General features: G+C 48.3%; 1 protein-coding gene across 2 annotated transcripts in view; it reads left to right on the plus strand.

The window, feature by feature from the left end:
• The window catches only part of PIK3C2B (phosphatidylinositol-4-phosphate 3-kinase catalytic subunit type 2 beta), a 463326-nt gene that overhangs the window by 310853 nt on the left and 138621 nt on the right, over positions 1 to 13852 (plus strand). The window contains exons 16-17 of one of the 2 annotated variants that reach the window (XM_078644643.1): positions 6517 to 6549; positions 13452 to 13640. In XM_078644643.1, coding sequence (XP_078500769.1) covers positions 6517 to 6549; positions 13452 to 13640 — 222 coding nt within the window. The remainder of the gene's footprint in view (positions 1 to 6516; positions 6550 to 13451; positions 13641 to 13852) is intronic. The other variant, XM_078644644.1, reaches the window with a different exon arrangement.

Below are 13852 nucleotides of genomic sequence, written 5' to 3' on the forward strand. Positions count from 1 at the left end.
CTGTCACTGCGGTGACATCACACTGTGAGCATGCTCCTCCTGCAGTGACATCACTGGGTACTGTTCCTTTCAGCTGCTATCACTGCTGTGACATCACACTGGGAGCATGCTCCTCCTGCAGTGACATCACTGGGCACTGTTCCTTTCAGCTGCGGTCACTGCTGTGACATCACACTGGGAGCTTGCTCCTCCTGCAGTGACATCACTGGGCACTGTTCCTTTCAGCTACTATCACTGCTGTGACATCACACTGGGAGCATGCTCCTCCTGCAGTGACATCACTGGGCGCTGCTCCTTTCAGCTGCTGTCTCTGCTGTGACATCACACTGGGAGCATGCTCCTCCTGCAGTGACATCATTGGTCACTGCTCCTCTCAGCTGCGGTCACTGCTATGACATCACACTGGGAGCCTGTCCCTCCTGCAGCGACATCACTGGGTGCTGCTCCTGTCAGCTGCTATAATTGCTGTGACATCACACTGGGAGCATGCTCCTCCTGCAGTGACATCACTGGGCACTGCTCCTTTCAGCTGCGGTCTCTACTGTGACATCATACTAGGAGCATGACCCTCTTCCAGTGGCATTACTGGGCACGGCTCCTTTCAGCTGCGGTCAGTGCTGTGACGTCACACTGGGAGTTATTATTGCTGGAGTGATCTCATATTCCGAGTTGCTCTCTCTGCTGTGAGATCGCACTCGGAGCTGTCACGCTGAGGTGAAATTACACTGTGAGCTGCCCGTACTGTTGTTACAGAGTCCTGGGATCTGCCATTGCTGTGTTGGCGACACTGTAGGAGCTGCTCTAACTCTGGGGAGGGAGCGAGAGAATGCACACGTTGTGCACTTAGTCTTCAATGATGAACTATGGGATATATAAACACGCATTGAAAATGCAATAGGTCTCGCCTTTGATTAAGTTAAAACCATTTGCTTTGCTAATGGTATTGTATAGCAAAGCAAATGGCTTTAACTTAATCAAAGGCGAGACACATTGTATTTGTAATGCTTGTTTTATACTGAGAACATATTACTGCAAAACGTAGATGTGTTAAAAAAAAAAGTACAGTCTTGTACCCTTAGAAAGTAACTCAGAGTATCTTCTAGTTGTCAGTATTGAAAAAAAGAATGGGTTTGTGTTTTGCATATTTCTAAAGGTTTCACGCTGAAAGTTGATGGTTTTGGTTAAACACAAAGCTATACATTTTAGAGTTCAAGTTCAGAAATATATAGCGCACTACTCACCCAGAGGGTCTCGGGGCGCTTGGGGGAGGGAGGTGAATTTACTTATCGAATATCCAGGTTTTTAGTTGCTTTCTGAAAGAGAGGTGGTTCTGAGTGAGGCGGAGGTGGGTGGGGAGAGAATTCCAGGTTTTAGCCGCTAAGTAGGAGAAGGGATCTTCCCCCCCATGGTGGATCTGTGGATGCGCGGGATTGCAGCAACGGCTTGATTGGACGATCGTAGTTGGCGGGAGGGGGTGTAGAAGGATAGACGCGTGTTGAGGCATTCGGGTCCTAGGTCGTAGAGGGCTTTGTGTGCGTGGGTGAGGAGACGGAACGTTATTCTCTTGTTGACAGGGAGCCAATGGAGGTCTTTCAGGTGGTCGGAAATGTGAGCTTGCCGAGGGATGTCCAAAATGCGCCTGGCTGAGGCGTTTTGGATGCGTTGGAGTTTTTTCTGTAGTTTGGCTGTGGTTCCGGCGTAAAGGGTGTTGCCGTAATCCAATCGGCTTGTGACCAGTGCGTGGGTGACTGTCTTTCTTGTTTCGGTGGGGATCCAATGGAAGATTTTTTTGAGCATTCGTAGGATGTTGAAGCAAGATGAGACGGCGTTGACTTGTCCGGTCATCGAGAGGGAGGAGTCTAGGATGAAGCCCAGGTTACGTGCGTGGTCCTTAGGTATGGGTGCGGTTCCGAGGGCCGGTGGCCACCATGAGTTGTCCCAGGCAGAGGGGGATGGTCCTAAGATGAGGACTTCTGTTTTGTCTGAGTTTAGTTTTAAACAGCTGTTCTTCATCCATTCGGCTACTTCTTTCATTCCTTCGTGTAGGTTGGTTTTGGCGGTGTTTGGGTCTTTTGTGAGGGTGTCGTCTGCGTAGGAGATGATGTTGAGGTTGTGTTGGCGCGCGATGGATGCGAGGGGACTCATGTATACGTTGAAGAGGGTGGGGCTGAGTGACGATCCTTGTGGTACGCCGCAGATGACTTCGGTGGCCTCTGATTTGAAAGGGGGGAGGCGGACTCTCTGGGTTCTTCCGGTGAGGAACGATATTATCCAGTCCAATGCCTTTCCTTGTACTCCGATGTTGCTGAGGCGTTGTATGAGGGTGCTATGACAGACTGTGTCGAAGGCTGCGGAGAGGTCAAGTAAGATGAGAGCAACTGTTTCTCCGTTGTCCAGTAGTGTTAGGATGTCATCTGTTTCTGCGATGAGGGCGGTTTCGGTGCTGTTTGGCTCGGAAGCCTGATTGAGAGGAGTCGAGGGATTTGTTGGATGCTAGGAAGGTGGCGAGCTGACTGTTGACGACTTTCTCGATGACTTTGGCGGGGAATGGGAGGAGCGAGATGGGGCGGTAGTTCTTAAGTTCGGTTGGGTCAGCCGTGGGTTTCTTCAGAAGGGCGCTGAGTTCGGCATGTTTCCAGTTTTCTGGGAAGGTGGCGGAGTTGAGGGAGCAGTTGATTACGTCTCGGAGATGGGGTGCGATGATGGAGTCTGCTTTGTTGAAGATGTGGTGGGGACAAGGGTCGGTTGGCGATCCTGAGTGGATGGAATTCATCAGGCGGATGGTGTCTTCAGTGGTGATTGGGTTCCAGGCGCAAAGGTTGTTAGAGGGGGGTTTTGGTTCGGAGGTGGGTGGAGTGGGCCGGTCTTCGGATTGGTTTTGAAAGCTGTTGTGTATTTCGGCGATTTTGTTGTGGAAGAATGATGATAGAGAGTCGCAGAGGTCTTGGGAGTGGCTGATGTCGTTAGTGCCTGCGGAGGGGTTAGTGAATTCTTTGACGATGTTGAATAGTTCCTTGCTGTTTTGGGTATTGTTGTCAAGTTGATCCTTAAATGCTGATTTCTTGGTGGATCGGATGAGTTGGTGGTGTTTGCGGGTGGCGTTTTTGAAGGAGGCCAGGTTGTCAGTGGTAGGGTTTTTTCTCCAGGTTTTCTCGAGAGTCCGACGGAGCTTCTTGGATTTCTTAAGGTCATCGTTGAACCAGGGGGCTTTTTTGTTCCCTTGCTTGATTAGATGGTTTTTCAAGGGTGCTAGTTCGTCTGCGCTGTGGGTGATCTTCCATTGTGTGAGGTTGGTGGCTGCTTGGTTTGGGTCCGATGAATTGACAGGAGTGTTTTGTTGAAGCGACGAGAAGAGCTGGTCGGTGGTGATTTTGTTCCAGTTTCTTCGGGGAATAGGTTGTGGGGGGTTATGGGATGTGGATTTTTTGTAGTGGAAGTGACGCAGCTGTGGTCCGTCCAGTGGAGAGCTGTGGTGCGATCGAAGGAGATGTGCTTGCTGGAGGTGAAGATAGGGTCGAGCTTGTGTCCGGCGGAGTGGGTGGGGGTGTCACCGAGTTGTTTGAGTCAAAGATTGGCCATGTTGTCCAGAAGGGTGGTGGTGGTGGTGTTGTTTTTCTTGTCCAGGTGGAAGTTGAGGTCTCCCAGTAGAATGTAGTTCTCGGATGGGATGGCATGTGGGCTGATGACGTCAGCGATGTCTTCACTGAATTGTGAGCGGGGTCCTGGGGGTCTGTAGATAAGGGTGCCTCTGAGTGTGGTTTTGGGGTCGGTGTGAATCTGGAAGTGAAGGTGTTCAGCGATGGCGAGGTTATCGTCGGACCTGGTCGTGATGCGGATGGTGTTCTTATGGACGATGGCGATGCCTCCTCCTGTTTGGTTGATGCGGTCCTTTCGGATGATCTTGTAGGTGTCCGGGATGGCTATGGCGATGTCGGGGGCTGATGAGGCGTTCATCCAAGTTTCTGTAAGGAAGGCGACGTCCGGCGATGTAGTGTCGAGTAGGTTCCAGAGTTCGATGGAGTGTCTGTGGACTGAGCGGGTGTTGAGCAGTAAGCACTTTAGGTGGTTAGTGTCGGAGCTCTGTTTGGAGTTTGTGGATTTGGTGTGGGTCCTGATGCAGGCGAACTTGCAGGAGTGGCAGGTGAAGGGTCCATGGGTGTGTCCTGGAGCGGCTTGGTAGCAGTTAGGGAGTGGGCCGGGGTTAAGTGCTGAGAGGGTTGCGGCGTCGTATGTTATGTGGGTGGAATGGGGTTTGCGTGGACCGGGGGGGCTGGCGCTGGGCGCGGTCCAGGCGCGGACGGACGTAGACGGGCTTAGCTTTGGCGCGCCTTCGGCGCGTCCGCTGCGCGCGTAGGCATCTGTCATATGTGGATAGTGGAAGGGGAGGGGCGAGGGAGGATCAGCTGGGAGTCGGGAGCGGGGTGGAGATCAGGGCAGGGAGGCACAACACAACAACAAAAAACAAAATGGCAGCAAGCCAATATCGCAACAGGATTGGGGCACAATTGTAAATAGCGCAATGCAAATGGCAGTGGCGCCGGCACAATCAGGCACAAATAAGTCTGCAGGCAGCCCAGCAAAAGTTCAAATATCGTACAAGCGCACCTTGGCAATCAAGCGCTACGATCTAATTTACATCAGCAATTTAATAAATAATAATAGACAGGCGGGGCAATCTAGCGCTACGAACTCTAATAAATAATTATGCAGGCTAAAGCAGTTGTGGGTGCAAGGTGAGATAGGCACTCAGCAGTCTGGCGGTAAGCGCTACGATACCAGGCGAGGCAGGGAGCAGCGTGTGGAGCGACCTCTTCTGCTGGGAGCAGGACGGTCACAGCGCTACCACGGCAGAGCGGGGGTAAACAGTATCAGTGGGAGGGAGGATCAGTTGGGAGGCAGGAGCGGGGTGGAGATCAGGGCAGGGAGGCACAACACAACAACAAAAAACAGAATGGCAGCAAGCCAATATCGCAACAGGATTGGGGCACAATTGTAAATAGCGCAATGCAAATGGCAGTGGCGCCGGCACAATCAGGCACAAATAAGTCTGCAGGCAGCCCAGCACAAGTTCAAATATCATACAAGCGCACCTTGGCAATCAAGCGCTACGATCTAATTTACATCAGCAATTTAATAAATAATAATAGACAGGCGGGGCAACCTAGCGCTACGAACTCTAATAAATAATTATGCAGGCTAAAGCAGTTGTGGGTGCAAGGCGAGATAGGCACTCAGCAGTCTGGCGGTAAGCGCTACGATACCAGGCGAGGCAGGGAGCAGCGTGTGGAGCGACCACTTCTGCTGGGAGCAGAGACAGTGCTCGGAATTCTGTCTCACACTTCCTACACGAATGCACACAAATCCTCCCCACACAAATGCCCTCCAAGTCTGCAAGTGGAATACATGTGCCTGCGCAGTGCCTAACACAATGCGTTCAGAAAAGTAACTGCAAACGAGGCTCTTAGTATTCGGAAAATGTGAACTTGGTCAGTGGCAGGATGAATCCCATGTAACTGGTTTCACCTACAAATCTACATAGAAAGGGATAGCCAGGGAGAAAATGCAGTACCGACGAGATCTGCTTTCCGTAATACCCCCCACCTTGCATTCCTGTACTTACTTCTACGAGACTGCCTACACTCTATTCGGAACTTTACCTTCTAGCCTAGCGCTTCGTAGTGAGGCGGATATTTTCCAATACCTCTAAAGAGGCGACAAAGCACGTGCAGCCATTAGCTACTCAGTCATCTAAGTCCCGACTTTTCATACAATAAAACACGTTTACAACTGTCGGAGAAGAAGGGAAATGGAGGGAGACGAAAGAGTAGGCGTGTAGGGGAAAGACTGCAGTTCGGGCCTTTGTCGCCATTGTGAAAAATATAGTGAGTCCCGGAGACCGTCTCACGCCGCGAGTAAAGCATCCAGTCCCGGTGGGCGGGGCTAAAAGCAGACCGAGCGGCACTACTGTCGTCTGTGTGCACATCTTTTGTCCATCCACGTGCACATCTGGAATCTGTATCGATTCCAAAAGGCCCTCGCATGGAGAGAGCAGCGCATGCGCGCTGCTAACGCCAGGCGAGACCTAAAAATGGTTCAAACACATACAGAGACTGTACAGAATACAGTAAACCTCACACGGAGGGTGGCGTGAGCGGGGCAACCGCACTCAAACTCCATAGGAGCCTGGACTTCAGAATTTCTCTCTAAAGAAGGAGCTCACAGAGAGTACCTTCGAGAATGACTGAGTGTGCCAGTGTCCATGCACCGGGATAAAATGGACATAGAAAAGCTTCCCAGGTAACTCAAGAATGCAGGTTTTCTTAACCAGTGCTGTGTACAATGCAGTATCAAGTGTTTATTCTATTCTGTTATAAAAATGGTGGAATAGAAATACCGTTTAAGGTATGATTAAGGTCAGTTCTGAGCAGAAGCAACGATCTATAGTAAGAGGTTGGTTCAGTTAGTTGGTTAGAAACGGTTTAACGATATCGTTTTTTTCTTTACGTTTTTTGACAGCTTTAAATCAAGTACTTCGGTCGAATGCGGCATGTAAGTGGAAAGTTTTTCAAAGCACCTTGTAGCTCACGGTTTATAAAGGTTGAGTAGGTGACACACTAAATTTTAAGAGATCACTTAATAAACCACATTGGGCGTATGTAGTCTTGTTCTCATGTAAGAGACGGAAGCTTTATTAGGCTGATTGCAAGCATTTCAAAACATTTGTTTATTATGTTTATTTTTTAATTTTTGTAGTGTTGTTCCCTGATGAAGGGCTGTTAGGCACGCCCGAAATGCATTGGATCTGAAAATAATAATGTCGCTTGTATGAACATAAGAGAAACTAAGCATTTGAAATACGTAATCTCATAGACGAAATAAAAACTGTGTGAAATAAAACATGGAATACTTGGCAACAAAAACTGTGTTTAGAATCCTCATTTCGCACTGAGGAGCAATTGAGTGCACACAGGTATGCATCTAGTGTTTCACTGGCAGCACGTGTGAATTCATATATTTGGCGTCCGGGGACGTTGGACGTCTCCTGTGGAGCACCAATAATGGACTAATTTAATTAAGAACAAGGAGAACCAGCTGTGCGCCTGCCTCAATACTATAGGAATAGAAATACCACCAGTAAATCAGAATATTTACAGAAGCTGTCATGCATTGTAATAAGATGATGGACCGGTGGGCCTTACGTCGTTGGCTGTTTATAGATTAGCTTGCGCTTTGCGAATAAGTCCTTTTCTGTTTCTTAGTCTCTACTTCTGAAATCTTTCTCCTCTTGGGCAAAATTTAACTCTCGGAATATGAGCGTCAAGTTTTTCAAAAGAAGCCTAGCAAATCAATGTTGAAGCATATAGCGAAACACCACACGTAGAGATTTAAAATCCTTTAGGCGACTGTAACGCTGCTGTTAGTACTAGAAACGAATTCTACATATGAAGGAGTAGTCGGCAGAAATGACTTGCCCATGGGCACAGCATGGCATGAAAGCCATATAGCTGACAAAGTGTTGCCCTAATCAGATTCAGAACTTTTCACCAACTGATCTATCGAACCATTCAGAACAAGTTGGCGACCTGCACAGCACGGCATTGAAGCTGTGCCAGTGACCAAGGGTGCCCCAGAAGTACAGTGCCCCCAGACAAGGTAATGGCCAGCCAGGCGCCCCAGTGAGGCGAAATGAACACCAGTGTTCTGAGTACATATCCGCCTGCCACACAAGTCATGACAGAGAGCCGCACTCGGATCAGACTCGCAGCAGTATGAACCATCACCACTGTATGTACAGACATCCGTTACCAACCCCAGTGACTCGTTGCTTCCTTCACTCCAATCCCTGGTAACCCCAGGGTTCGCAGACTCCGACAGCACCAGGGACCATCCCATGGGTGCACGTGCGCACCACAGTGGCCGATAACTCATCATTCTGCGCTGGGCAGTGGAGCAGACCTCCAAAAGAATGTTTTATCGGAAATGTCCTGGAGCGAACTTTATTGTTTATCAGACCTTGCTTTCTCTCAAGGCTCAAAGTGGAGGGCGTGCTTCTTCTGTATGGAGAGTAGATTCGGCTACGGCGCCCTGGCTGTTTATTTCACTGATTTTTCCACAATTGTTATATATAGATGGCTATCCAAAAATAATTAGACAAGCAGCAAAAGTTGGTAATTCATTCCTGTGATACAAACATTGTAAATAGTAAACACGATTTAAAGACCCCCAAAACTATTTTACTGCTGGTTTAGCAACACCTCAATCCCTGCATAAGTAAATTGAGCCAGGATTTCGTGATAACATAGATACCAATCTTCATCTGTATTGCAGCCTGCTCTTTGCAGCAGTGCACCTGTCCTCTTAAGTGTGGCTTCCTGAGACCCATTCTGCCGTTGATAAACGTGCTGGGAATAACAAATATCAATGATCACTAGCAGTCCGGCTGCCCCTTAGTGATCACATCTCTTACCTGTACACTTGTAGCGTCTGTTGGCATCAGCAGGGCGCTATTCTGTTCCTTCTCTAGCACCGCGATGTGGCATAAAGGGTGCCCAAGTGGCCATGTGATCGAGACGAAGCAGCCAGTACGAGGATTTGCTGCCATCTAGAGGCCACATTTGGAAGTGATGTCCAAAATGTTTGTCAAGGTTATGTTATTCCCTGGGTACTCAATTCAATACAACTTTATTCGATCTAGTTAAATGACATAGGTCGTAAAAGTATACCGTTTTAAAAAGAAGCAGTTTAAACATCAGTTTATAGAATTAATACAAACTAATGATAAAAGGGAACCTTTGTAACTAGCAAAAAAGACTTCCAGTAACTCTGGGCAAATTATTTAATGATACAGCAAATCTTACCCTGCCTTCTTCCGTTTAATTAATAAAAACATAAAACACAGTTAAAAAGGATAACCTATTTAAGATTATACAAGTATATACAAATAAAATAGCAATAGTTTGATCTATATTGTTAAAAACTCCGACCTAAGAAACCTGATTAACCTTCCTATTTACAATGAGACTTCATGGAAGACAATTAATTAAAACTGACAATTTTCCTTTGGGTACTCGCAAACATTTCCCCAGGGGCCACAGAGGATGACCTTTGGCAAGCCAGATGGCCGCATTGATGCTTGCAGGGTGAGTGTCGGGGTGGTGTAAGGTGGTTGAAGGGGGGGAGGGAGGGGGGACTGGGTGAAACATGTGCATGGTTCGGGAAACAAACCAAGACTTCACATGGCTTCTGCCACGCTCACTCCAACCTCTTGTGTCAATATTTAAAGGCGATGCATTACGTTTTGAAGTAAAACGTTATATTCTTATCTAGTGGCTGAGTTGCACAATGTGAAACCAGAAAAGCTGGGATCAGTCCCGGCTGCCCCACTCGACCAAATTTTGTGATCCTAGGCAAACGTTTTACTTCACTTTGCCTCTTTCTCTCGTTACCACATATGAGAGCACTTTGAAACGCATGAATTCAGGATATGTGCTGTACAAAACAGTCTCTTGTGTCTGACCTCATAAACCATAATGTTGTTCCAATTATACCAACAACTTAGGCCACACAGAGGGTGCACCTGAGAAAAGACTTGCCTCTCGATTCTCTAATGGCATTGTTGATAGGATGGGCGCAGCATGATTTTTTTTTCTAAGTTCATGTTGGAAAATGATCACTTCTAATAAATGCCTCTTAATGCAGCAATACAATCTGATGTACTAGGGAGAAACGTGTCTGCGTGTTAATGAAATACTCTTTTTTGAAGTTAGAAGAGTTTCTCATATTTTTACCGAATTAGTACAAGAGGTCTTTAAAAATGAAGTTTTTTCTAAAGATAAGTTGTGCAGGACAACATTTTTGCTTTCCTACCGTTACTTTAGTTTGGAGTTAAAGAAATGCTTTCCTATTATTTCTGAAAGTTCGTGCTCTGTTAAGTAAACAACAGCCCTGTGCTACTATTCACCAGGGGGTCGCCTATATAGGTCAGGAGGGCCGCATGCGGCCCACGGGCCGTACTTTGAGTATCTCAGGGCTATTTGATACGTGATCATCCTGTCCCTTGCTTTTGTTATATATTAGGCTATAGTTCCCAATTCAATTTGTGGCCCCTATAATAAAGAATATCATATTGGACATTATAAACTTTGAGATAAATGCTTACCTTTCCTGTCTCTGTACTGGACATTCCACCAGATCATGTGAATCTACAGCACTATGAACTTCAAACAGATGAGTACATGGTAAGAAACATTTTCAATTCCTTGGTGGCACAATGGAATCATCACAATGGAATCAGAGACGCTGAGAATATTATAGATGTCGGTTGCTTAGAAACAAAGCTGTACCAGGAGATTGATGCACTTTAAACCAATTGATTCCTTCTGAAATGTGAAATGCTGGAATAGTTGGAATAGAGTGGCTGAATCTGCTGACCTGAACTCCGCTACGCATGAACATACGCATGAGGTATTCATGCTCGACTTAAACTCAAGCAGAAAATCTGTGCGCCATCTCTCAGAAAAGGATTGACAAGTACCTGCAAATTGGCTGCTGTGCCACAGAACTGGGGCAGGAGTTGCAGTGGCTGGAGGCTGAACATTGCAGTGGTCTGAAGGCAGAGAGGTAGGCTTCCACCTGCCTTAGTTCACCTCAAGAACTGATGCCAGTGGCTCCGGTGCCCAAGGAAATGCTCGGGACCGGAGATTTTGTCCCGATCCAACCCCAGTAGTGTCATTAAAAGGAGAGCTCTCGTTTGGAAATGACTTTATAAAGTCCCCGCTCCTGAGAGAGAGGGAGGACGAAGAATCCGTTGCATCCAGGTGCCTGGAGGAAGAGGGAAGAGCTGAGCTCCTTACAAGTGAACGGTTGTTGCAGTTCATGCTCTCAAGGGTGGACCCCCTCACTCTACGAATAAATCCTACTTTTATGTGACCTACCAGGTTGTGAATCTTGTGCATGAGGCTCAGACTGATTGGCTTTGTCACTGCATGCTCTTTTCACAGTTCATATTTGTAAAAGTAGCTCGGCCCTCAGAATGGAAGCTGGCTTGGGAGCACTGTTTTGACCTCTGAAAATACACAGCAATTAGTTGTCCCGGGGTTAGATCTCGTTATCGTGAAGGCAGAACAAGCACTTACCCCAGACAGTGGTGAGCCACGTCATATCAAACCTTTGTGGAAGACATTAGGGGGAATGGGAGACATTTGCCAATGTGCCTCCGGGCTGAGGGGCTCTGCGCTTATGGCAGAACGCCATAGGGGGATGGGCTGGTGGCAGCAGAGAAAGACACCACCAGCACCACTCTACAACGAGCTTGGGCATCGATCAGCACGGCACTAGGGACTTTTAAACACTTCCGGGTCAGGGAAACCAGTTTGCACCAGACTCCGCCCCTTTAAAAGGGGAAGCGGAGCGGCGAAGCAGTCTCTTTCACTCCTCGCCGCTCCGACGTAGACAAGCTGCCATCTGCCCCTTCGGCTCTGGGGGAACTATGCTGGCCTGTGGCGTAAGGTCATGTTTGGTGGGGCATTTACGATCCTTAGAAAGCATCCCCATTTTTAATGGGGATAAGTTGGGGACAGCGGTCTCTCAAGGCCCTCCAGGGGCTGCTTACAGCAAGTCAGCTAGAGGGTGCGGAGGGTGGGTGGGTGCATGCTTCCAACAGGCCGTTATGGCCAATCCCTGCTCTGGCGTGTCTGCGCCAAGCTGGCAGCACAGCCCCTTGGGGTGGTAATTGAGGGCGTAAGGGGTGCGGAAGGTAGGTAACCTTGTGGGCAGACAGGTCCCCTGCGCAAGTTCACTCTTCGGGACCGCACAGGTCGTTGGACCAGTCATGATCTTACACATAGGCTCAATGCAGGATATTCAGGGACAATGTATAGTTCTGGTTAGGAATGGCTCTGTATTAGAGTCTCTGATAAGGTTAGCCATCCCAAAATATGGAAATAAAATTGTATAGAGTGTTCTGTTTTCTGTGTGCAAATTTATGTAAAAATGGATACTTTATTGTGATGTGCTGTGTGTAAATAAATACGACCAGGGTTGTCACAACCCCTAACCCAAAAAGATTCTGAAGGTTTTTGCGTGTAATCTGTGCCACAAGGGGGATGATGGTGGGTAAAGCCCACAGGGGAGGGGGGCATGCAGTTCACAGAGGTGAGTGGTCAGTGGCCTGCTACCAAGTCAAGGTGTTGGGGCTGGGACTCCTCAATACCTGCCCATATGTCAAGGCGCCCCCAGTGTCTGGGGCACCCCACCTATGGTGGGTTGCCAGTCCTTGCCTGAGGGGGAGGGGCTGGTGGCGATGTCAAATGATGCTGCCGGCAACAGACAACGCACCCGGGCATTGGTTTGTTTTAAACACTTCCGGGTGGGGGAACCAGTTTGCACCAGTTCCTGCCCCTTTAAAAGGGGCAGCAGAACGGTCTCTTTCACAGCTCTGATGCCGAGAAGCTGCCGGCTGCTATATTGGGGCTGGATTTGATCCCTTTTTAGTCCCTCCCACCATCCCCTCAGGCAGCAGATTACTGTGGATGAATGTTTGGTGTCCGGTTGCAGTGTCACTGGGTGTTTTCTTTTGCTTTTTAGCTATCAAGAGCTGGAGCCATGTTGTTCTACTGTTCGTTGCACTCTCATTAATGATTAACCTCTTCTTGCAGTTGATCAGTATTTGTTGTATTTATGATAGTATCCTTGTTCTGCGGTAAGGTCATGATTGGTAGGGCATTTACGGTCCTTAGAGGCATCCCCCTTTTTAATGTGGATAGGTGGGGGACTGCGGTCTCTAAGTGCCCTCCAGGGGGTGCGTACGGCAAGTCGGCTAGAGGATGCGGGAGTGATGGAGTTCACGCTTCCAACAGGCCTTTACAGTTAACCCCCACATGGGCGCGTCAATGCCCAGCTAGCAGTACAGCCCCTTTGGGGTGGTATTTGAGGGTGTAGGAGGTGTACAAGGTAGGTAACCTCGTGGGCAGATATGCCCCCCCTGCACAAGATCACTCCTGTGGGACTGCCCAGGTAGTTGGACCGGTCATGATCTTACAAGTAGGCTCAATGCATAATACGAAGGAACAATGTATAGTTAGGCTTTGGAATAGCTATGTTAAGGTTAGCCATCCAAAAATGTTTAAATAATAGTGTATGGAGTGTTATAGGGGTTTCTGTGTATTAATGTAAAAATTGATACTTTATTATGATGTGTTGTGTTTAAATAAATATGTCCAGGGTTGTTACGACCCCTAACTCCAAAAGTGTCTGAAGATGTTTGTGAGTAATCTGTGCAACAAGGGGGGATGATGGTGGTAAAGCCCACAGGAGATTGTCAGGGGGGTTGGGGCCGGGACTTGGCAATACCTGCCCGTATGTATTGAAAACTAGACTGACTGGGAGTGCTGGCAATCTCAAATGTAAAGGCCCAGTAGCAATCACCTTTTCTTTGATGTTTGGTGTCGTAGGCTCACGGAAACAGACCGTAAACGCCTGTGGGAGAAGAGGTATTATTGCCACTCGGACACCAGCTCTCTACCTCTGGTGCTGGCGAGCGCCCCCAGCTGGGAATGGGCCTGTCTGCCCGACATCTACGCCCTGCTGAACCAATGGACGCACATGAACCACCAGGATGCCTTGGGCCTGCTGCATGCCACGTAAGCTGCTGCCCTTCTTCGCCTCGGTTTGCTGAGGGCTACCTTCGTCTGTGCGTGTAGGAGTGAGTGTGAGGGGCATGCTGAAAGTACAGTGCGTGCATGAGAGTGAGTTTGATGGGGATGCTGAAAGTACAGTGCGTGTATGAGAGTGAGTGTGATGGGGATGCTGAAAGTACAGTCCGTGTATGAGAGTGAGTGTGATGGGCATGCTG

Source organism: Lissotriton helveticus, chromosome 5_1, assembly GCF_964261635.1.
Source record: "Lissotriton helveticus chromosome 5_1, aLisHel1.1, whole genome shotgun sequence".
Taxonomy (NCBI): domain Eukaryota; kingdom Metazoa; phylum Chordata; class Amphibia; order Caudata; family Salamandridae; genus Lissotriton; species Lissotriton helveticus.